The sequence below is a fragment of the Camelus ferus genome, chromosome 20 (assembly GCF_009834535.1).
Source record: "Camelus ferus isolate YT-003-E chromosome 20, BCGSAC_Cfer_1.0, whole genome shotgun sequence".
In the NCBI taxonomy this organism is placed as follows: Eukaryota; Metazoa; Chordata; class Mammalia; order Artiodactyla; family Camelidae; genus Camelus; species Camelus ferus.
Genome location: NC_045715.1, coordinates 35,519,896 through 35,545,038, shown reverse-complemented (window position 1 = coordinate 35,545,038; position 25,143 = coordinate 35,519,896). Strand labels below are relative to the sequence as shown.

At 45.1% G+C, this 25,143-nt stretch overlaps 1 protein-coding gene across 2 annotated transcripts in view; it reads left to right on the top strand.

Annotated features, from left to right (window-relative positions):
* The window catches only part of CILK1 (ciliogenesis associated kinase 1), a 48,102-nt gene extending 24,226 nt beyond the window's left edge, over window positions 1-23,876 (top strand). For both annotated transcript variants that reach the window (XM_032463276.1, XM_032463277.1), the window contains 11 exons: window positions 625-746; window positions 1,704-1,783; window positions 6,626-6,758; window positions 8,107-8,278; window positions 10,235-10,402; window positions 12,744-13,055; window positions 14,574-14,764; window positions 14,868-15,016; window positions 16,106-16,234; window positions 19,151-19,273; window positions 20,292-23,876. In XM_032463276.1, coding sequence (XP_032319167.1) covers window positions 625-746; window positions 1,704-1,783; window positions 6,626-6,758; window positions 8,107-8,278; window positions 10,235-10,402; window positions 12,744-13,055; window positions 14,574-14,764; window positions 14,868-15,016; window positions 16,106-16,234; window positions 19,151-19,273; window positions 20,292-20,446 — 1,734 coding nt within the window. In that variant the 3' untranslated portion in view covers window positions 20,447-23,876. The remainder of the gene's footprint in view (window positions 1-624; window positions 747-1,703; window positions 1,784-6,625; window positions 6,759-8,106; window positions 8,279-10,234; window positions 10,403-12,743; window positions 13,056-14,573; window positions 14,765-14,867; window positions 15,017-16,105; window positions 16,235-19,150; window positions 19,274-20,291) is intronic.
* Window positions 23,877-25,143: the final 1,267 nt, after the last annotated feature.

Here is a 25,143-nt window from a genome sequence, read left to right as displayed (position 1 = left end):
AGGAGGTTCCAGAAGAGTCTTACTCAGTTCTCATTCACTGACCATATGTCCTCCCTGCTCCCAGCTGCTTGAAGTAACTCGGCCGTATTACACACGCCCCAGCTCTGATCCCTTGGGTGCGTTGTTACTGAGCGTCCTGCCAGATTTGGACGCTTGTGAACACTTTCATGTTTAGACATTGTGTGTGTTTGTTTTTTCCTGTTCTGAGCGTCTGCAGTCGGCTGGCTGGTGGTCTCAGTTCCAAGCAGCTGCCTCTCCACCTCTCCAATGCCGGCTCCATCAAACCTCAGCGGAGCCCCCTCTGGCCATGTCCATGGCGTGAATGCCGTCATCTGGAGCGGGTGCACCTCAGATAGCCCTGTCCCGTTGCCTGGTGCTGGGGGTAGCCAGAAGTTCCAGTCACGGTCACATCCTTACCTTCTCATCAGTGAATCGCAATCATTTTTCTATGTAAAGTCACTATCAACTTCAGAGAAATACCATTTATGAAATTGTCAATAAAAACTAATTGTGGCATTCAGTGGTTCTAGCATTCGGTATTTCTTCCCAAGTGTATGTGGGATTGCTTCTTTTTTCAGCCACAGACTTTCTCTAATTTTTTGTGTTTTGCTCCTTCCTTTTCAGTCTTTAAAGAAGCTCAACCACGCCAATGTTGTCAAATTAAAAGAAGTTATCAGGGAAAACGATCATCTTTATTTCATCTTTGAGTACATGAAGGAAAATCTTTACCAGCTCATTAAAGAAAGGTACGGTTTGGTCTTCAGGAGCTTAGAAATAAGTGTTTCAGAGGGGATAGGTTTTCTTTCTGCTTTTGTTTATCGCGGGCGTGCTGCTTGGGTTTTGCTGTTTAAAGGTGCCCAGAAGACACGGGGCCCCACCCGCGTTCCTGCCTGGTGGTAGCGGCGTGGTCAGTGCAGCCGTGGGTTGCTCACCTAAGCAGGCTCGGGGTTTAACAGATGCTCTGCGGCCCTCTTTCCCACAGGACGTATGGGCGGGGCAACCACGAGTGAGGGGTGTAGCAGCTTCGTTCCTACTGAGACATTCACTGGAAACATCAAGTCCCTTGCAGGGCCTTTCTAGCTGCGGTGCTCAGAGTTTGCATGCTGGGAAGACAGACAAACTAATAAAGAACTTTCCTACCATGTAATTTTTAACTTTAAAAGTGAACCATGTCGAACTGTCCGGGCCCCTTTTTTGGTTGGTAAATGAATGTCATTCACAGCATCCCTCTGAGCGAGTTCGGTGAACAGATACCATTTTCACTGTCAGTAACAGCAGTGAAGCTGTGTGGTTTGCCCAGCGGTGGGGAAAAGGTACCCACTGCATCTCATGAGACCTCTGAAAGACCCCAAACTTTCCCCATCAGTTTTTTTTTTAAGTTTTAATTTATAGTTATGGAGAGAGAAGATTTTTTTATATGATGTACTAGAGGGAATTTTTTTTTTTTGGTTTGTTATTAAATGTTTAGTCTTTTCTTCTTTGTGACATAACTGAATATATTTGGTATTTATAAGGTCCACTCTCCCATATGGCTCAATGGTTGTTTTCCTTTGGTCCTTATCATCAAAGGATCTGGTCAAATTAGCATGGGGGCCAATGTTTTCTTAAATTCTTACTATATATCTAAAAGAACATGAAAACAAGGGATTTGTTTTCATATGTAAATCTCGATTTATAACTTTTTTTTCCTCTGCCCCACACAGAAATAAGTTGTTTCCTGAGTCCGCTATAAGAAATATCATGTATCAGATATTACAAGGACTTGCATTTATTCACAAACACGGTAGGTGGATTGGACTATTGTGCTTTTGAATAGCAGCGAAATGTCACCAGGTAGCAGATGCAGGAATTGTCAGTGCCTTTTGTTATTGACTCCCAGAAATTGACCAGTTGCGAGACTGACAGTGGATTTTGGAGTATGTTATTTTAAGTAGCTTGTTCTGAATTTCCCTCTTTTTTTTTTTTAAATCATGTCCACATGTTCTTATTCTTTAGGCACTAACATTAAGCTTGTTATTTCTAGATCCAAGAATTATTCCTGACCCTTAACTGGTGTGTGAATGAGAAACCTAAAATTAGAATTCAGAAAAGCTTCGCATGTGATATTTAATCCACTAACTAACACTGCTTTGCTGTGGCTTCTCATTTTCCTAATGTATTTCAATTACAGCTTGTTCAAAAAGGTGCAAAGCTGTCTAACAAGATTTATGCAACACCAGAAAACAAAATGAATTTAAAATAAGCACAGAAAAAGGCAAAACAAGGCATGGCTATAGCCAGGAGTGAGGTTGATCCACAAAAGGCACGTCAGCAAATATTTTTAAGTAGAAAATTTGAATCTGAGTTTGCCGTCAGACAATGCAGAATGTGAAACACGACCATTTGCAATCTCCATAGTTTCTCTGAAGTAAAAGCAGTTCAACTGCCCAAGAAAAGCAGAATTGCTCTTGGTACTAACGCCAGAGAGGTTTCTCTTGTGGACCCTTACATAACGTGACTTCATGGTGAACACGGTGACAGGTTACATGGGATAGTTTCAGGTCATCTCCCTCAACATAGACCAGTTACATCACAGGATCAGAGAAAACGGTCCTCCTGGGGCCCAGAATGATTCACTGCAGGGATGGTCTGGTGAGTCCAAGGACGGATTTAGAGCACCCAGAGGAATGAACAGTCACATACCCTTCAGGAAGTCCTCTTGACTGCGCTTTTGAACGGTATTGAGTAGCGATGCCTTTGAGGTTCTATTTCCAGCAAGTCCTGCGGTATTGCTAGTCTTTGTTGCTAACTGGACGCCGACCCAGCTGGGGTTGGATCGTTACTTTCTCATAAACGCAGAGCCTGGGAATGGACAGGTCCACTGGTGGAGGCAGGGGTCCCCCTCAGGAGGCCATTTGAGGTTGCTTTGATAGACAGACAGATGGGCAAGGCGGCCAGTCTTGCATGGGGAGAAATCCGTTCGCTCCCAGTCTAAGGTACCGTGGCTGCTGCAAATACTGCGCCAACAGGTGAGTCTCATTATGCAGTAAGGAGACTGGGAGGAAGCCCTTTGATGATACAGTCAGTTCAGATTTGACACAACCTGGCAGTGAGGGGAGAAGACATTGTGCCGCAGCCAGTGGGTGGGACGTCTGGGACCCTTCGCAGCTGGCTCTGTGACCCCTAAGCAGCCCCTCGCACTTAGAGACTAACTGAAACACCAACAGACAGAGGCTGGCTGTACACTGGCAGCCTCGGGCACGCGCTGAATAATTGGCAGGTCATGTGCAAGACCATGAACCAATTCTCGTAAAAAGTTTTCAGTAAAAGGTATCTCTGATTCCACCAGCGCGGGTGGAAGAAGCACTTTTGCCTCTATTCACAAGAATTCCCAAGGGATGGTGTGAGTTTGCAAAATGCTGAAAACTGCTGGTTTGGTGTCTTAGGGACAAATAGGAGGAGACAGATCACTTACTAGATCTGAGAGGTCAGGAAGAAGAAATGGTGAGGAATCAGAGGGATTCTCCAAAGAGAATGGCCAACCAGGACGTTTTCAAATAGGGACCAGTCAGTGTCTCAGTGACTTGGGCTCCTCAGTCAGTACTGGAAACGGAGCAGTGGACCTATGAGAAAGTTAACATGCGTTGACTTTTCTTTCTCTTTGTGTTGCTTTTCATGAGACTCAAATATTTATTGCTGGAAAGAACTTGTAGCCTTTGATCCAGGTCTCCGCCTAAACCCATCAAATGAACACACACACACACACACACACACACACACACACCCTTGCACATGCACCTGTACCTACACATACACTCTCCCCACAACACCCACAAATGCACATGAATATGCCCACACAATACACCCTTGTGTCTAGTAATTGAGCACCCATAAATTACTGTGTCAAAACAGCTCTTTGGAGCTCTGCACTGTCAGTCTCCCTTGCACGCCTTACACACTCAGGTGGTGTGTGGAAAGGGCACAGAGAAGGCACCGTTTCCGGACAAGGTCAGACCTGCTTTGCTCTTACGACCCCAGCACCATGCTTTGCCCGGAGATTCTTGCTGACGTCCTCCCCCCAGCTAAGTGCCAGTTCTAGTCTGAGCTTGATAACGTTTCACCTGTTACCTTATTTATTTCCTTGCCAACTTCCTGAGTAGGGAGGGTAGATGGCATCTATTCCTTTCAAAGAAGAGGAGACTGAGGTTCAGAGAGGTTTAAAGACCCGCCCGAGGCCCCACTGGCATGAGCGTGGCAGAGTGGAGATTAGCTCAGGTATCTGTGCCCCTTTGCCACGCTTCACTAGAAAAACCTCTCTCTTAAAGAGAACAGAGAACAAGAGATGAAGAAAGTGTGACAGTAATTGGAGGTGGGGGTGGGTGTTCATTGGGCAGGTCCTACCTCCTTTTCATTGATAAATGATTTTTGAAAACTCTTGCATGGTTTTAGACAGTGTTGACTTAACTCTGGAGCTTTGTAGGGTCCCTTTCCTCCAGTAATGGAAAAAAAATCATCGAAAGCACATCACAGCTTCGTCTTGTGAGCTTCAGGCTCTTCCCTGTTAGCTGGTTCTCGCCGTGCCAAGGTACCTCGTGTCCCTGGGAGTGGAATCCTTTGGGAGGGCAGAGCAGCGCTGCGGGTTGTTGCTATGGCCGTAGTTCATGTCAGTGACTCCTTTCCCCCCAGGGAGTGAAAACACAGCTCCACCTGGGCAGACTGAGCAAGGCCCACACATGTGTACTTTGCAGGAATTAAATAATGGACGCAAAGCGGTTTCATCCTTGCCCTGCCCTAACAGATCTCCATGCAGGATGTCTGAAATGCCTTCGGTGGCTCGGAGGACAGTGTTTTGCCCCGAGATGTAGCTGTTTCACCGCTGTCTTGCTGTGCCTGACCTTGAGTCAGCCCTTGGCCTTTCTGTGTGTGGCTGTCCTCATGGCCTTGATAAAAAGCTCCGTAGGCTCAAGTTCAGTGATGTCTGTGAAACCATACCTTCCCTAGCAGGAAGGTGGGCTACAGAAATTTACCATGTTGAAGTAGTCTCTGGTTATTTCCATACATTCATATCAGATTCCTCGTGAACAGGATGTGGTGGAGGGGAGAAAGCCTTCTCTGTGGTTTGAGGTTTTTCTTGCCCAGGGGTTGGTAATAAAAAAGCAAGCACAACACATTTTCTGCCAGGATGAAAGAGGAAATCCCTCTGATTGCACTGGCATGGGGGACCCTGGAATTGAATTGAAGGTCTTTTCCTGTATTCTGAAAGCCAAACAGTTTCGAACAGGAAGATTCTGTGTCAGCAGCACGGGGCTGTTGCATGACTGCTGAATGACCCAGTGATGAGGGTTTCCACTGGGAATCCCAAGTGCATGGGAAAAAGTGGGTTCACTGCGACAAGCCCTGCACACGTACCCAGCCAGGAATCGGGTCGGAACCTAGCGCCCCCTCCCACAGGTGGTGGGACATGTCACCAGCCTTGTAAGCCTTAGTTCTTATCTGCAAAAAATGGAACCCTGTCTGCCTGCCCCTCCCTGCTCCCTGCCCCAAGCAGGTTGTCAGGGAGATAAAATGAGAGGATTTGCATTGCTCACAACAAGCTCTTGCGAGGTGCCGTTGTCCCAAGTCCTGCACTCAGAGCTCTACAAATATTAACACACTGAATCCTGCAAAACATCCCCACAAGGTAGATGCTGTTATTCCCCTGTTTTACAGATGAGGAAAGCACAGAGAGGTTAAGTGATTTGCCAGCCAATGAACAGAATTGGGATTTGAAATCAGGCAACCTTCTCGGTCTGCAAGCTTTACCAAGAGGCAGCATTGCCTCTCATAGCAATGAAATAGTGATGCTTTGTTAAAATGGAGATGAAAAGTAAGTGGACATGACAAGAGGGTCTTTTCGTTGCCAAGGAACAGAACTCTTGGGTATATGGCTGATGATCATAATTATTGCTATTATTTGGTGATAAAAAGAACAGAGGGCTGGATATGCTAAAGACAGAGTCACAAATGCTTCCCAGTTATAAAGGCTTATACAGCATTACAGACGACCTATGTCAACTGACAAATACAGTTTTCATCAGTCGTTTTTAAGTGTCTGTTTGCAGGGGAGGGTGTAACTCAGTAGTGGAGTGCATGCTTAGCATGCGTGCATCCATGGGTTCAATCCCCAGTACCTCCATTTAAACAAAAAAAGATTCTGTTTGCAGTTAAACTTTTTTCCTTGCCATTTTCCATCTGGCAGTTTATTTTGGGCCTAAAGTATGATCCATAGGAAGGAAAGCTGCTTGGTGGGATATATGGGGAACCAGAATCTTTGCTCTCATTTCATGGGTGCACACTTCCTCTGTGGAAGTACAAAGCTGCAAGAAGAGGAGATGATTTGGGAGAGGCGAAGAGGGGTTTGGGACAGGTCGACGTGGGGGTGACAGTGACATCAGCTGCCATCCCATCAGATGTGGGTCTGGAGCAGGTGCAGCAGGTGTAGACTTGAGCACTTCAGCACAGAGGTTGCGGAGGAACAGCTGACATCTTCGGAGGCTTCAGTGTCACACCATACTACTTTGCAGATCACTGCTGTCACGCCCTACAGCCGCAAAGAGTAATGCAGACGCGATCTCACCTCTGGATTCCTTCTCCCCTACCTCCACAGGCTTCTTCCATCGGGACTTAAAGCCGGAGAACCTCCTCTGTATGGGACCTGAGCTTGTGAAAATCGCAGACTTTGGATTGGCCCGAGAAATCCGCTCAAGACCTCCATACACAGACTATGTGTCTACCAGATGGTGAGTCCCATCCTCCTCAAAATTATTTAATCGCACTTCTTTAAAAACATACCATTATAGGAAAAGAACCTGAAAAGAAAATATATATGTACATATTATGTATAACTCAATCACTGCTGTACACCTGAAACGAACATTGTAAATCAACTACACTTCAATAAAAATTTTTAAAATATCATAGTATTAAGGATAGTATTAATATTTGCATTTCTTATTTTTAAAGACCATATGGTTATACTGAGGGTAATATCAATGTCAGAAATACTAAGTTCTCACTATGAGGAAGAGCACAGTTTGAAACATATATGCAGGGATGGTGGCATTGTACAAGCTTTTTTTTCTAATTATATTTTGATTTTTTTAATTTTTAAAAGAATTTTATGTTTTATTTATTTTCTTGTGGGGAGGGGGTAATTAGTTTAGTTTAGTTTTGTTTTTTAATGGAGGTACTGGGGACTGAACCCAGGACCTCGTGCATGCTAAGCCCCCGCTAGACCACCGAGCTGTTCCCCACCCCCATACAGGCTTTAAAAGCTTGTGTTGGAGTGAGTGTAGCTCAGCCGTGGAGTGCAGGCTTAGCATGCAAGAGGGCCTGGGGTTGAGGGTGCAGCCCAGTGGTAGAAAGCATGCCTAGCATGCATAAGGTCCCCAGTTCAATCCCTAGTACCTCCATAAAAAAACAAACAAACAAACCTAAACTCCCTCCACCCCAAAAGAAACAACAAAAATTTGGAGGGTATAGCTCAGTGGTAGAGCACATGCTTAGCATGCACAAGGTCCTGGGCTCAACCCCAGTACCTCCATTTAAAAAAATAAATTAAAAATAAACAAACACATCAAAGTTTGTGTTGTAAATCATTTTAAAAGGAAGTGCATTGCACGTTTCCATAATCTAAATAATATTACATATTTAGAAGCTTCCAGAAGACCTTTGCTAAAAGAGTCGTGTAAAAGATTGTCCAAATAACCTTGTCTGAAAACCAGCGAACTGATGCTGTTAAAATGTTCAGACGCTACGAGTCTGATTTGAGCGGTTGGCCATGACCAAGAAGAGCCTACAGAGGACCAGTTCTGGGTTCTCTCTCGCTCCCTTTCCCTCCTGTCTCGCTGTCTCTCTTCCTGCCCTCTCTCACTGTCTGTGTTTCTCCAAGATGCTGTAGAGAAGAGGCCGGTGGAGAAATGCTCGACAGAAAACCCCGGGAAGCAGAGAGGCAGGGCGTTATCCGTGCACCGCCCTGAACTAGACAGAAGACGGAAATACAGAAACCCTCGCCCGGAGGGTTGACTGTATTTAGTTTGCTTCTGGGCGGCGTCCCTGGCACTAGCACGTCTCTCCTTTGCGCCCCAGGTACAGGGCCCCGGAGGTGCTCCTGAGGTCCACCAACTACAGCTCCCCCATCGACATCTGGGCGGTGGGCTGCATCATGGCAGAGGTGTACACCCTCCGGCCGCTCTTCCCCGGGGCCAGTGAGATCGACACGATCTTCAAAATCTGCCAAGTGCTGGGGACTCCGAAAAAGGTAATGACGTGGGACGAGGGCCTGTGGGCCGCCGCGGCAGCTTCCCGTGGTCCCCGTGTCCCAGCCCGGGCAGCACGGCTAGTTCTGGGACCGTCCTCGTCCCGGGTAACCCTCCGCCTCCGCCCCTTCTCCTCTGCGGTGGAAGACTTCCAGGGGTCCGGGCTCCCCCTGCTTTTCTCTCCACGTCCCCTCACCTCCCTGGCAGAGCATCTCTTTTCTCGTGCCTACAACTCTTATCCAGGCAGAAGCCTCCTAAATGCGACCCCTCTTCGTAACTCCGTTCACAAATTTACACCCGTCTCCGGGATTTTCCCCTGGCCCCCTCGCCACCACCTCAAACTCAGCACATCTGACCCAGACCGCTCATGATTTACCCCGCAACCAGCCTCCTTTGAAGGCTCATGGATCCGGTGGACCATCTCCGCCCAGTATCTCTGACTGCCGCCGTGATCGCCCCGCTGGTGCCTTTCTGCCTTCAAGACTTTTCCCTCCAGCTTTTCTTCCAGTCTGCGGCCAGATTTATCCCTCTAAAGAACAGCTCTGGAGCTGTCCTCCCCTCTAAAAATATTCTCTGCCTCCCCCCGCCCCGCCCCCAACTCTCGTTCCTCACCCCCAACTCGGTGCCTGCACCCGTCTCGGTGCCCTGGCATCTCCCCCGTCTTCTTCCAAGACCCTCGGCATCCTCCTCCTCCCTGTTCCTCTGGTGTCTCCGTCTGCAGCTGCGCTCTGTGTTACTTATGTATCATCTGTGTGCCTATCTGTTCCCGGACCGTCCGCTCACTCAGGGAAAGGATTTGCCTTCTGTTACTGTGCGTTTATTTTCCAGGTCCTAGCACTATTGCTGGTACAAACCAGACTCTCAAAAAAAATTTTTTTTTTAATTATTTGAAAGAATCATTAATGCCACCTCTTTTAGATTTCCAGACTCTTCTGCTGGAATCTCTCCTACCTTTGGATAACTGTGACTCTACCTCTCTTGTGACTCTTACTACTTTTTGTTTGTTTGTGTGTTTGGGGGGGGGTAGTTAATTAGGTTTTTAAAAATTTTTGTTAATTTTTAATGGCAGTACTGGGGATTGAGCCCAGGACCTCATGCATGCTAAGCATGCAGTCTACCACTGAGTTATACCCTCCCTTCACTTTTTATTCTTATTATTGTGTTTTTTAAATAAGTGTCTTATCTTCTCCTTTGGACAGTCGTATCTTTAAAGGCAGGATTGATATTGGATTACTTTTCAGATGCCTGACAGGACTAAGCATATAGGAGGCACTCAGTGAGTAAGTGAATGAATGATACCAGCTATACATTCTGACACTTCCCTTTAAAAAAAAAATAAAAAGCGATGACATCGGAATGTGTCTTGTGAAAGAGCAGTTGGAACTAAAAGGGGCCTTGAGGACTGCTTGTGCTGCATCTTCTGCCCTTCATTCCAGTGCTGAGTCCCGTAGTTCTGATGCATGGAAAAGAGGAGGGCTTGAGATGGAGCAGCTGTCTTGACTGCTGGGTTTCTCAGCATGTAGACTCTGAATCATCAAGATGGGGATCTAGTAATATGTAGGATTTCTCAAATTAATCTGACCAAGAACAAGATGTTTTGCTGTATTCCTCGCTCCCCAGATATCTCATTACAGTTTCTAAAACCTCTGTCTCGTGGAATGCAGTGGGGAAAATGCTAATTTGGTTCAGCCTTCAAATCTCAAGAGCTGAACCGTCTTGTGTGAAAGTTAAAAACGAGTTAGTGGTAAATACAGGGTCTTTCCCACTATCCCCAGCCTTCCTGTCCTTTGTGTCTCTCCATTAGCAGTCCTCTGTGTTTCAGCACCCAGAGCACCACCGTCTTGAACGTGGGCGTGGTAATGACAGATCACTTTTCCTTTATACACATGCAGGCCAGAATATCAAGTCCTATCACAGCGACTGGCTGAGTAAGGTTTCCCTCCTTTTCCTTCTTTCAGACGGACTGGCCTGAAGGCTACCAACTTTCAACTGCTATGAACTTCCGCTGGCCCCAGTGTGTCCCCAATAACTTGAAGACCCTGATTCCAAATGCCAGCAGTGAAGCAGTTCAGCTCCTGAGAGACATGCTTCAGTGGGATCCCAAGAAACGGCCGACAGCTAGTCAGGTTTCCCTCCATTTTTTCCTGATGCATTTCTTGTGAAGTTCATGTCTAACTGTGAATAATTCCTATAAATCTCATGGGAAGTATTTTATTTGGTATTATGAGTGAAAAATAGGATTGAATACCACTAGTGGTGAACTATGTAAGGTCCTTTTTTTGGTGATGGTTGGGGGGAAGGTAATTAGATTGATGTATTTATTAATGGAGGTACTGGGGATTGAACCCAGGACCTCCTGCATGCTAAGCACACACTCTACCACTGAGCTATACCCTACTCTTCTATAATGTTCTTTAAAAACTATATAAGAACTTAAAACAGTTTGAAGCTCTCTTAAGATTTAAACAATACAGTTGCTTGGAAAATAGCACTACAATTCATGTGATGCATCACCATATATGAGGAAATGAAAATAAACAGATTATATCCACCTACCTTTGGAGAACATTTTCAAATATATTCTCTCTGAGTTAAGATTACATAGCAGTTTGTTTATAAGGCAGTACTGGTTGCTGAAAGAGAGTTTGCATATATCTTATAAGATCCAAATCCCTCATTTTACAGATGAAAAAGAGAGAGCTAGGATAGAATAACTGTAATTAACGTGTTACCGCACTTTACAGTTTGCAGATGCTTTAGTATGTTTTCATGTGATTTTAACCCCGTGAAGGCTCCATGAGATAGGTGTTACTGTTTTCATTCTCTAAATGCAAACGCTGCCTCTCAGAAAGTGTGAGCAATTTGCCTTAATCACTCCGCCAGGAACTAGTACAGGTAGGTACCCAACTGCCGTTCCTACATGTGGATGGCACACCTTCCAATTCCCTGCCTCCTGTTTTCCCAACTGCCCCCCCGCCGAAGCCACTGTGACTTAGATTATAAAGTGAACCCAAAAGAGGCGTGTAGTGCTGTGGGCTTCAACCACTCCCAGGCCTCTTTTTGTGTTAGTCGTATCCGGTCCCTTCTCAACTTGTTTCAATGACAGTCCCGTTGCTCAGAGAATCAAAAAGGTGACCAGTTCTAAGCAGAGTCAACAATTAAGCTAAGCAAATGTGACGAAGATGCTGGAAGACAGTGCCGATGTGGTGTTGGAATTTGTGAGAGCCGAGAGATGGCAGTTGAGGGGATTAAGGAATGGGAGAAAAGCAGCTTTCCACTGGCTCAAGGAAGAAGGAACCCTGCTTTGGTACCAGAAGACTCCAGATGGCTCAAGAAGCTTGGAAAGCGCTCAGAAATGTGCTTCTGGTGATGAAATTCACACATGTTTTCAGGGCAGGAGGGAAGCATTCTGATAAACCCAGTTTTTTAAAAGATACACACTAGAGAGTACAAGAAAAAGATTCTGTAAGGAGGAACCAAGGGAGGAATGTGTACTTTTAAGAATAGGATCAGAAAAGCTAAAAAACAAAAGTACCCCCAATTCAGTTGATACTTTGTAAAAATACCTGGGAGGACAGAGAAGACTTCCCAAGTTAGATGCCAGGGTCCAAAACCTGTACGATAGTATCATTATCACAGATGTTTATAGCTATGTCCCAGAGTCATTAAGGACGGTTCTGTTATGTTCAGTGACTTCCACTTAAAAAGACTAGGAATATTTCAGAAAGAATTGCAAACCCCAGCACTTCCAGATTTATCTGTAGGCTATCCAGAAAACTAGGCTATCTTGATGGGCAAGGTTTAACTATAGCATACATTACCCTCTTGGCATTTCTGGTGTTAAAGCATCTATGCCTGCTAATTTTATTTTATTTTTTATTGAACTATAGTTGATTTACAGTACTGTGTTAAATTCAGATGAGCAGCAAAGTGATTCAGTTTTACATATTTTTTCCAATTCTTTTCCATTATAGGTTATGACAAGACACTGAACATAGTTCCCTGTGCTCTACAGTAAATCCTTGTTGTTTATCATCTGTACCTGCTTATTTTATATTTGATTCTTCAGAGTCCTCCTGGATCATTGTATTTGGTTCTCTCCATTTCATATTATTTTCTTCCTTTCTATGGAGTGAAGAAATGGGCTTGGAATGGTGAACTATTACATTTAAGACACATAGCAAATGAGTCACAAGGCCAGGATCTTTGCAGAAGTAGCCAAGGGAATAGCAGTGAACCTGGCTGCTTTATGCAAATAATTTTAGTGTTGCAACCAGTCCGCACATTTTACACTATTTTAGAAAGAAAATCACAAGGGGTGTTACAGATTCAGGATGTGGTTTTGTAGTTGGTTTGGGCTAAGCAACTATGGTAAACTGGCTACATGAAATCCAGCCAGTGACCCTGAATGGTGTCACCCTCTCTGGCCAGATTCTTCTCCTAAAGCAGTACTGTGTGTCATTCCAGGCACTTCGATATCCTTACTTCCAGATTGGGCACCCCCTGGGCAGCACCACACAGAGCCTTCAGGATTCAGGAAAACCACAGAAGGACATCCTGGAAAAGGCAGGCCCACCGCCCCACATAAAGCCGGTCCCTCCCGCCCAGCCCCCAACCAAGCCACACGCACGGATTTCGTCGAGACAGCATCAAGCCAGCCAGCCCCCTCAGCATCTCCTGTACTCCTACAAAGCCGAGGCTGCCAGGACAGACCACCCTCCGGAGGACAAGCCCAGCCCTCTGCACTTGCCACCCCTCCACACCAAGCATCCTCAGGCAGTAAGCAGGAAGAGCTGCTAGGGAGCCTTGCAGTCTGGCCTGTTCCTCTTCTGAGCCTACCTATGGCATGAAATAGTTTCTTTTTCAGCAGATCATGGCTAACTATAGTAGCTCTGTCTTTGCAGTCTCGTGGAATTGTGCAAAGAGCTTTGGCTTTGGAGTTAAAGGTCAAGTTCTAACGCTGCCTGTGAATTACAGTGCCACTTGTGGGGGTCGGCCGAGGGCTGGACGCGGCAGCCAGGGCACCAGGGTCCCTGTCTCGGCTATGTGGCTTCACAGCACGATGGCGCTGTGCAGGGTACCTGGCCTCTCTGTTCCTCGCTTCCACATCAGTGAAACAGGGGTGGGAATGAAAGTACCTGCCGGATACAGTTCTTTTGAGGACTAAATGAGTTCAGGCTTGAAAGATTTTAGAACAGTACCCAGCACCCAGCTAGAACTTGCTAAATGTCTAGTCCCTGTTAATATTCATCTTTGTGGACCCCATGCCCTCATCCCGATGCCTGTCTTGCCCACCAGGTGGGGCTATTTGTGGGAATCAAAGGTCCCTCTGCTTGTGAAGATAGTCTGAAAATCATCCAGCACCCCACTGTTTGTAGATCATTATTTCCATCAGTGCCATCAATTGGTGCTGTGTATTTTTGGTGGGGGGAGGTAATTAGATATATTTTTAATTAATTTTTTTAACTGAGGTACCAGGGATTGAACCCAGGACCTCATGCATGCTAAGCATGCGCTCTGCCACTGAGCTCTACCCTCCCCCTAATTGACGCTGTTAGTGCCAGGCTGTTGATTGAGTCCAGCTCCTTCTCTTGCTGTTCACAAGGAAACAGTGAGTGTTGCATTCAATAAAATCATCTGGGAAGGGAATCTGGTTACCATTAGCCCCGTGATGCTGTCTGAGGGTATGATTTTCTAACACCTTTATGCAAAAGTAAAACCTTTTCTTTCGATCAGTATTCAGTCAGTGAGTGCCGGAGATTCTGGGGTGGTGTCTCCAGACTGTGTCCACTCGACCCTCGCCCACCTGGGTTTGGAAATTTCTCACCGTAGCTAATTCTGTAGTGAAATCCTCTCCAGGGCAACTGAGGAGGCAAGAAGGCATTATTTGCATCATTTTCTGTAAAAGAGAAGGTGACCAACACCTTAGCTGTACTCTCTCATATTCTGTTTAGGACAGTGTAAGTCACACTCACTGTCAGAGACGAGTCCTGAGTGAGAATCCAGCCATCCTCGTGCGCAAGAAGTACCTTTAAGTCTCTTTTTTCAAGCCCTTATGTTTCACAGTTTAGTGTCTCCACGGGCTGACAGCTGCTGTAATCTGTGCAGGATGAGAGAGAGACAGGCATGGGACGGTGTTTCCCACGGTCACCGTTCCTGACAATCAGCACCTACTGGGGAGCAATACGCCCCAGGACCCTCCTTTTCATAACCGAGAAAGTTCAGAATGAGGGTTACTCGTGGGTGAGCTCCCTTCATGCCAAGTATTGCTCCCCCCTCCCCTTTTTGTCTACACAGAAAATTCTCACCAGCCTGGAGCACAAAAATGGTGAGATAAAGCCAAAGAGTAGGAGGAGGTGGGGTCTCGTTTCCAGGTCGACAAAGGATTCCGATGACTGGGCTGACTTGGATGACTCGGATTTCAGCCCCTCGTTCACCAGGATTGACCTGAAAAACAAGAAGAGACAGAGCGAGGAGGCTCTCTGCAGGCAAGGGCGGGCTGCCGGGCCGCCGTCTGGGGGTTGTGAGCTGTCTTTCCGTGTGATGAGCATCTCAGCTCGTGCTGACACGAGCCGCCCTCTCTCCATCCAGATTTGAGAGCGTTCTGGACCTGAAGCCCTCCGAGTCCGGGGGCGCCGGGAGTAGCGCCCCCACCCAGACGTCCTATCCCAGGCGCGACACGCCCACCCTGCGGTCTGCGGCCAAGCAGCACTACCTAAGGCACTCCCGGTACCTGCCCGGTAAGAGAGATTCCTGCCTTTGCTCTGATCGCTGACAAGAAATCCTGTCCCTGGAGTCACGTGTTCACAGAGATTCTGTTTCAGTCGGCAAGTGCTTGGGGCTGCTCTTCCAAAATATTTGCTGAAGCCCAGGCTTCACAGTCCTGTGTAGTTGCTGAAGATAAGAAATTTGGTGGGGGAAATTGGGTCCAGCCCCCGAGGAGGGAGGAAGCGATCAGAGCCAGGCAGCTGGCCCAGGGTCTCTCCACCAAAACTGTCAGCCCCGTGTGCTCTCAGGAAACCAGGTGGGAGCCTCGTCACCCCATGTGGCTGGACTCCAGGGCTTAGGTGTAAACGCTGTAGTTGGAGGGGGCCCAGGCCTCTCTCCGAATTCTCCGTATTTCAAACTTACAGCATCAGCCGTCTGTTCAGAGTCACTCCATCAGTAAGTAAGAGCATCTTCCGGTCTCAGTGCCGGGAATAGGGCAAAGAAAATAGCTTAGAGGGGCCACTACGTTGCCCAACGCCAGGGCCCTCTATTTACATCACAGTCAATGCAGTGACATTAGCCAGTAGCCTGTGGGCAGTATCCCCACCCCTGAGTTGTCTAATGGTGGAGACAGACCTCAGTAAATGGACACACAGTAGTTACAGATGGTGACAAGTGGCATTAAGGGTGATGGAATGGAGGGGGTGGGGCACTGCTTTAGACAGAGCAGTGAGGGAAGGCCCTGGAGACTGGGAAGGAACTCCAGGTGGAGAGAGCCTCAGATAGAGCACGCCGGGCAGAAGAGACGGCCAGTGCAAAGGCCCTGGGGGCAGGAAAGGGCTTGGCTCGTGAGAGGCCAGCATGGCCCGAGCGCAGTCGGAGATGGTGATGTGGTGTGAAGCATGAGGCGTCTTTGGGGTCTTGTAAGAAATCTGCATTTTAATTCATGAGCAATAGGAAGTTCTTGAAGGGCTGTGCCTGGAGGAGTGACACCACTGAGCTATCCCCTCCCCTGCCAGGGGAACCTTCACAAATTGGGTTCTGCGTTCATTTCATCTGTGACTTGTGGTGCAAGATTACCCTATGAATTTTGCGTCCTAAAAACATTTCTTCCCAATCAGGAATAAATATAAGAAATGGCATACTCCCAAATCCAGGCAAGGATTTTATTCCATCGAATCCATGGTCCAGTTCTGGTTTGTCTGGAAAATCTTCAGGGACAGTATCAGTGATCAGCAAAATAAATTCAGGTGAGTCCTGGTTATTAACCCCTGAATGACAAGAAGCAGATTGGATGCGGCAGAGTGGGTACAGAGAGACCAGGGTCACCACGAGGGCCTCCCTGGTGTGAAAACCCTGGGCCCCTTTTCCAGGCCTTTGCCCCTCTCTCTTGGCAGCAGGCCCTGCGGACCTAGCCAGCTCCCTCTGGCTCCGCCTTCAAGAAAAGCTGGGGAGGAAGAGTGAAGTCTTCCCTGGCTCCAGGGAAAAAGCCTTACCAAGTCTGACTTCTGAAGCCCTGCTCCGTGGTGGGAGACCTCCAGAAGTCACTCTCCATGGGGTCTGCCTTGCTCTGACTTAGCCCAGGGCATCAGAACCCCTTCTGGTTGGAAGGTGGATGGTTTGGAAGGCCCTTTCCACTCTTTTTGGGTGGATGAATTTCAGAAGTCCTCCAGGCTGATGGACCCGGTTCCCAGTGCACCTGCTCCCCCTGCACGGGCAGCCCCCGCTGTGGGCTGCCTCATCTTCTGCATGCCAAGGAAACATCTGGGTTGCTCTTCCCCTTGCTTTGTCCATCATGTGTTCATTCATTCTGAGAAATACAAAAAAGAACGAATATACCAACATCCATGTACCTACCACCCAGCTTATAAAGTCAGACTCTATAAACACACACGAAGCCCAGTGCCTCAGCCTTCCCTCCCTTTCTCTCTTCCTCTTCCTCTCCCTGACCCTGGACACTCCCTGATTTGGGTGTTTATTATTTCCATGCTTTTAAATATATATATATTTGGTATATATATATACCCAAAAAATACATAGTATGGCTTTCCATGTTTTCAGATTTATATGCATATAATCCTGCTCCACTTCATTCATTTTAATGATTACATTATGTATGTAGCAATTATACATACATAGAATATATATCACACTATGTATAGTAGGGTAGATACAGTATATGTGTGTATGATACAATGTGTGATTTTATTTATACTAGGACACAATTTTTTAAATTGAAGTATAGTTGCTGTACACTGTAAGTTACAGGGGTACAGTATAGTGATTCACAATTTTTAAAGATTATACTCCATTTATAGTTATTGTAAAATATTGGCTATATTCCCCATGTTGTACAATATATCCTTCTGGCTTATTTTATAGCTAATAGTTTGAACTTCTTACTCCCCTACTCCTGTTTTGCACCCCCCCACCACCGGTAACCACTAGTTTGTTCTCTGTATCTGCTTCTTTTTTGTTATAGTCACTAGTTTGTTGTATTTGTTTAGATTCTACATGTAAGTGATATACAGAATTTGTCTTTCTCTATCTGGCTTATTTCACTAAGCATAATACCCTTCAGGTCCATCCATGTTGCTGCAAATGGCAAGATTTCATTCTTTTTTATGGCTGAGTAATATTCCACTGTATGCCTATGTGTGCAATGGAATGTGAGATATATATGTATCACAACTTATCCATTGGTCTGTTGATGGACGCTTGGAACAGAATTGATTCAGCCCTTCTCTTCTTGACAAACGTGTGAGTTGGTGACAGTTTTCGCAGTTAGAGCACTGAAGTGAACATTGATGTCCCCGGTTGCTGTGCACGAGTGAGGTGGCTCTGGGTGTGACGGAAGCCGGTGAGGTTAAAGCATGTGCTCACCTTCGACTTCACAGACATTGCCACATTGCTGCCCAGCAGGCTGTGGGAGTCGTGATGCATCCCTGGTTCCTCTGGGTACAGCTAAGATCGCAAGTGTGTGCTAATCTGAGGGTGTGCAGTGGTGTCTAACTGGGGCGTAAACTCGCAAGTCCTGGTGGCAAATGAGGCTGAGCGTCTTTTCTTGTGTTTCTTGACTATTTTTTTCCTGTTGTGATTTCCTTCCAGTTCTCGTCCCATTTTTCTTCTCTATCTATTCACCAATATTGCAAAATGTGCTCCAGCTGACCAACCCAATGCCTCCCATGCCAGGTCCAGACCGTTTTTCTCACTCTGCCTTATTAAGCAGTTGCCAAGAATGTTCTGTGTTGTGAAGACATGGAGCAACTCTGCTCCTCATAGACTCTTCCTAACAAATATAACTTCCGTTGGTATAAGATTCTTCATTATTCCATGTGTACCTTTAAGCCTTAATAATTAGACTCATTATAGATATTAATTCAGCCATCCAGTGTGTTGATTACTTGCTGTATGTAAGGCTTTCCATTAACTGCCTAGAATACTAATGTGTGCATTACAGGTCCTGCCCTTAAAACACTCCTAAGGGGTTGGGGGGAGGGTACAGCTCAGTGGTAGAGCACGTGCTTAGCCTGCTTGAGGTCCTGGGTTCGATCCCTAGTACTTCCATTAAATAAATATATAAATAAACCTAACTTCCCCCCCCAAAAAACACTCTTAAGATGGAAATGACATGAAAAGTGGATGTATTTAATATAGCTTAATAATGGTTAGTTTTTCTGATATGGACAAGAATATTTCCTGTAGAATTACTTATAATACCAAAATAATTAACCTAACCTGTATGCTGATCAGTAAGAGAATGGTTAAGTGAGTTATGGTTCAGCCATAGCCTAGAATTTGTATAAACTGATATGAAAAGCTAACTATTCTATATTGTGGAGTGGAAAAAAGAAAATTCCAGAACATGTTAAATCTATTATCCCAAAGAGAAAGAAAATTCCAAATCCCTCCCCCCATTTTTTTTTAACAAACCAACGCACCAGGCTCCATATGGGTACAGACCACAGGGGCAGCACCCCCCGCCCTGTCCCCCAGTCTTCCCAACAGTGTGGTGTGGGATGCTCTGCTCAGAAGTCACTGTTTTCTTTATAATTGTTTTCTCCCTAAAAGTAAAAGCCTGATCCTCTGCTGTCCTGCTCCACTGTCCTTTACCCTGTTGCTGTCCTGTGCACGTCTTATAACAAGCTTTTCCTTTCTCAAATCAGTTGGTTCCTGCTCAACGAGTTCTAGTGGATTGGCTGGAAACTATATCCCTTCCTTTCTGAAAAAAGAAATCGGTTCTGCGATGCAGAGGGTCCACTTGGCCCCTATTCCCGACCCTTCCCCTGGTGAGTTCTATTTCGGATTATTCATGAACAGCTGCTTTATGCCAGGCCTGGAAGTCCTGGGGTCCACGAGTGCAGGAGATAAACTCCCCTGTCTTCTACAGACAATAAGTAAAGCAAATAAGATGCTCCAAAGTGCTAAGGAGAAAAATAAAGCAGGAAGGAAGTAGGGAGTGTGGGGCTGGAGGAGGGGGGTGCACAAGCACCTTTAGATAGGGCGGCCTCACTGCAGAGGAGCCGGCAAGTAAAGATCTGTGGGAGGGGAGTGAGCAAGCCGTGTAATGCAGGCTCTTAGTGCCCGGGCCTCAGGCAGGAAGAGCCTGGGAGATACAAGGAACAGCAGGGAGGTGGAGTGCAGGTGTGGCCTGAACAAGGGGAGGGGAGCAGGAAGAGGAGGTCAGAGGGGGATTGTAGGCTCCACAAGCCACTGTAAGTGTGTCATCCTTGACTCTGAGCCACGTGGGAGCCCCTGGAGGGTTATGAGCTGGGAAGGGAGGGGATCCAACTGCCTTCCAGGCTCAGTCAAGCCCTGTTGTCACTGGACTGACAGGGTTAACAGGGGTGGCAGCAGGGAGACCCAAAGCTGGGTCTGGGCCAGTGGTCATTGTTGCCCCAGGCCAGGTTCTGGGTAGATCTGGAAGGCAGAGCCAGTAGGATTTGCTAACAAATTGCAAAGTTGGATCTGAGAAAAAGAGAGGGGTCAGGCATGACAGCAGTATTTCTGGCCTGACCGCCATACCATCGGGTTGTCCTTATCTGGGAGAGAGGACTGAGGAAGAGGCTCCTCTCGAAACTCTTTTTCTAACATCTTTGTCACCTCGATGCTCTTATCTGCACTCTGTTTTCGTGGATCCCTTATCAGTCAGACCCACCTTGCGGGGGTGGGTGTATAGCTCCTGGTAAAGCGCCTGTTTAGCATGCCTGGGGGCTTGGGTTCAATCCCTGGTACCTCCATTAAGGAAAAATAAAAATTTTTAATTAAAAAAAAAAAAATCAGACCCACCTTTCTCTTTCACTGCAGGTTATTCTTCCCTGAAGGCTGTGAGACCTCATGCCGGGCGACCTTTTTTCCACACCCAGCCCAGAAGCACTCCCGGATTGCTGCCCCGGCCTCCCGCCGCCCAGCCCGTGCACGGCCGGACGGACTGGGCTTCTAAGTACCCATCTCGGCGATGACCCTCACCCAGACCTTCGTGGGGGACCACGGGACACCAGCCCTCAGCCAGCTGGTGGTGTTTCACCTTCAGACTTTCAGATGGTGGAAAAGCCGAGTATAGTTGTTCTTCTTGAACTGAGACATTTCAATATTCTTTTTTAAAGTTGTTTTTTTTTTTAATATTGATTTGAATGCAATAGCTTTTTTTGTACAAAGTTATTTTATTCTAAAACTGGGTCCCCTTAGTTTCTTAAACGGCAGGATTTTGTATATATGGATTATGTTTTAGCATTTTATACAGTCAACTTTGTAATGAACTTTTTAAAGATTAATTGATTTTCCTTTGGGGTTCCAGGTAATATTTTATACAGATTTTTAAAAACGTAATAATATTGATGCAGTATTGCAACAGGGGTGCAATTTAAGGCTACACGATAAAGGGTTATTTCCTCGATGTGTGCAGATACCTGTGAAATTTCCGATGTGGCGTATTCGGTACTTCTTGGACTGACCTCAGCACTAGAAAAGTGACCGTCTGCTGTTCTCAATTTCATGTTATTGGTTCGACGTTTTGATACCACTGGGCTGTTCTCAAAGTACTATTCTATGATTCACTTTGTTTTCTTTTTACTCCCCAGATGAAAGAACCCTAAGTAAACATTTTTTTCCGATTTTCGTAACACCCTTTTTGATGGTTAGTAAAATCCAGCTGAAACCAAGCTATGCTGTCACATTCTATTTTCCTCTGTTTCTGAAGTTCAAGGGTATAAGTACCCACAAAAGGGAAGCTTTTCAAGCCAAAATGTTCTCAACATAAAGGTTAATGCAGTCACTTTAATGTATATCCCTGCAAATGTGCATGATCTGAAAGCAGCTAAGTTTCAAAGCAGCAGCAGATTTTATGAGATCAGAACCCATAGAATTTTGCACATAGCTCAGTTCTCCAGTCCTCTAGTCAAATTTTTATGGCAATTCGGGGGAGCAGGAAAGATGGATGGCAGAGGTGACACTGGTCTGGGAAGTCACGGTTACCATGATGTCGCTGTCTGTCACATGCCACATTTGAATTCTTAACCCTGGTGTAGTTTCTTTCGACAGTGAGAATTCCATTTGTCGGGCAGAGGCGGTTCCACAGAGAGGAATGTTTACAGCAATTTAGAAAATGACAAAGCTGGTTTGGAGACAGAAAAAGACAAAAGGTCCACTCTCCTCCGTCTCTGTGGGGCACCCTCGCCTCCACTCACGGTTTCCTGAAAGGCTAGAAGGAAGGTCACAGCCAGTAAGTGCAATGTGGTCTCCAGATCGTATTGACTCACCTTTTCCCAGGGCTCCAGCCACTCTCGTTTGGTTCCAGGTTCCAGGAGTTGAGCCAATGACATTGTCATTTTGATAGGTTAACATGCATATTGGTACTTTGAGATGGTTCAAACTAATAAGTTGGTAAATTTTTGCATTGCTGTATTAATAACACGTTGCAGCTTGAACAAATCACCACGGTTCCCAAAGGGCCCTAACCTAAAGTCAGTGAGTGATGTGTGCTGTGGAGAGTCTGGCTCCAGAATGTACTTGACCAAGTACCATGATCCCTGAGGGCATGAGAAAAGCACATGATGGGTGTGGATCTGAGATGGAATATTTTCCTGTTACCAAACTGGTGGCAAAGCTTCAGGAAATAAATATGTACATGTAAGCACAACTTGAAGCTGAATTTATTTCTGTATTATCTTCTTAACTCATTATCTAAAGCAACAGAAAATGTGTTTTCAGAGATGAGTCCTTTACTGTGAGGTTAATATTTATTTCCCCTTTCTGTGTTGTGTATAAAAAGTAAGTTAATCTGAAACCTTACCCAGCTTGCTGGAAAGCTGGTTTTAAATTGTAAATAAGCCCCAGAGAAGCAGCTGGGTTGTGAATACCGTATTCTTGGCCCTAGTTTATGTTAAGTCCTTTTTTTTTTTTCAATTGAAAAACCTAGTTACCTGGCTATTACACATTATAAACTTGTTTTGCTAATATTTTTTGTTGGATCCAGATTCAGAAAATATTTCACTTTTCTTCCTTTTCCTCTTTCCTTTGTTTATCAGCAAATAGCTTCCCTTGAGAAGCCAAACACATTCAATCATTTTGAAATTCAGAAAATATTTCTCTTCCTCTTTCCTTGGTTCATCAGCAAACAACCTCCCTTGAGAAACCAAACACATTCAGTCATTTGAAAGTCAAGTAGCTGACCTGCCATTGAGAAAACAAGAAGGCTGAAAAAATAATGTCTGTTCCGAAGAGCTAGCAAAATCTGTCCTCTTTTTTTTTTTTTCCCCTCTGAAATGGGTAAAGGATAAATTGTGTCTACAAGCTGTTTACTGTAGCAGGGAACAGTCCCTTTTTGTTAAGTGGAAAATGAAATGGCACCTGGTACGTATATTTTCAGTTACTATAGAATTATAAAATGTATCGCAGGGCACCAAGAGGAATGATGAGTTTAACTGCACCTGTCCCCCCGCTGTACCTCATTTCTCACCAGAAGGCTTTCTGGAAAAGGTTCAGTGACAATGAGTATGAGCCAAGGAGTATGTGTGCGGGCTGCAGGGCAAGTTGCCTGAGCGTAAAAGATACTCTAGGTAGCGCTGTTCATTTTACAATAAACTGCCATTAATTACTAAGTGCTCCCCCAGCTCATGTACGATTTTAGCAGGAAGAAAACTGATTTTCAAGCAATTTTTTTAGACATATCTCTTGTCTGAAGGACTATCTATGTCCAATAAATGACGCTATGTCATCTTCCGGAGTTATCAAAAATCGATACATTTACTGGTACTGTTAAAGTTCACGGGCACCGTGTTTTCTCATGAAGTGACATCAAGCCATTGTTTTGTGCCATTTAAGAGAGAACAAGACCCAGGCTGCACATTTCAGCTCAGTGTGTGACCCAAAGCAATATGTTTATACGAAAATGTCTGACATACTAATTTTTTTGTATCATTTAAAGCATACTGTAGCAACTTGTTTGTTTAATATATGTGGTTAATTTTTAGAATTACATTTACAATTTCCAACCAAAGTACTGTACTTTGTATAATTTATTGTGAGGACCTTCTCATGGGAACCAACAGAAGATAAACTGGGGGCAAATATCCCATGAATCTGTATTATCAGTTTCTCATAGACACTGTGCTAATGTGAGTTTAAAACAACCTGAACAGTCTTCTGATCACTGATATTTCAGATCTGACAGCAATTTAGTCACCTGATTTGATTATAAAGGACTAGCTAAGAATATATTTATTTATAAAGCAAATACTCATATTGAAAAGATAGGAGGATGGGAAACCACATACTCAAGACCCTTCTGAAATAAAACGCTCTTTTTTTGAACAGTTTGTCCCACGGTGTTTAAAAGCGTTAACTTTACTTAAGGAAAATTCTGCTTCAAATAAATTTACAGTTTAAGAAAAATTGATTTGAGTGTTTGGTTTTTATTTTTATGTTCTTCCATCAAGTGGTAATGGTACTATTTCCTAATTTGGAATTTTGGTATTTTGTAACTTCTCCTGAACGCTAAATACAGTGTTATTGAAGTGAAATTGGAAGCAGACAGACCAGCATAGCCAGAGTTATCCTGCAATGTGGAGGTTTTTTAAATTTAGCTTTTAGCGAGTTGAGGGACTGAGAATGTTTTAAAAATATGCAAGTCAGAACAATTTCTTGTTGCTGATTTCATCATGATTAATATTCATCTGGTATTTTTCTAGTTTTCATCATATACTCACAGGTACAATATAAACCTTCAAAAGAAGCTCCTAACTTCATGAATTCCATACAGGATTCCACGGGAAATTCATTTCCCAACCATTCTTTGAATCTTTGAAAGAATTTTGAGGGAACACATTTACCAATCAACCTTGTATGGGTGAATTCGTAGATGTGCCCTTCTCGATCAGAATACCCCGACCTGACCGTGTAATGATCCCATCAGTGTAAATTCTTGGCATATATACCCACCTTGCCTCTTCAGATGTCCAGCAGGTTCCAGCCAGCCTTCCTGCTATGAAAACCCGCTGTTACAGATAAAAAACAAATTTCTTCTGTATAGCAAAGCAAACTATATTCAGTATCTTATAATAACCTTTAATGAAAAAGAATATGAAAACAAATACATGTGTATATATGCATGACTGGGGCATGATGCTGTACACCAGAAACTGACACATTGTAACTGACTATACTTCAATTAAAAAAAAAAAATCCTGCTGTTAGACTAGGGTCTGATGTAGTCATTCATAGCTAAGACTGAATTTAAGCCTTTGTTTCCCTCTTCCTGGGGCATTTAATTATAATAGCTTCTCTTACACTGAGAGTTAAAGCTCTTGATTTTTGTTAAGGCCATTTTGCCCGCTGCTGAGTGGGTGGGGGAAGGATCAAAGGCTGAGATGAGGTCCTAGGGCCTCTGAACATACATATCAGGCAGGTAGGTAGATAGGTATTATAAGACTGTCCCAGACTGAGAGTAACACCAAGGGTCTCCAAGAACAGAATGACTTCAGGGTTTTCCAAGGAGCAGGATGACCCAAGGATACCTGTCATGGAATGGCAGAATTATTATAACAGGACTTTTTATTTCTCCACAAGCCTGTGTAATGACAGAGTCATACGACACTGCCTTAGTTTCTCTTTCAGGTAAACAAGATCACCAGGATGGTGTGACCCTTCATTTATCAGGCTG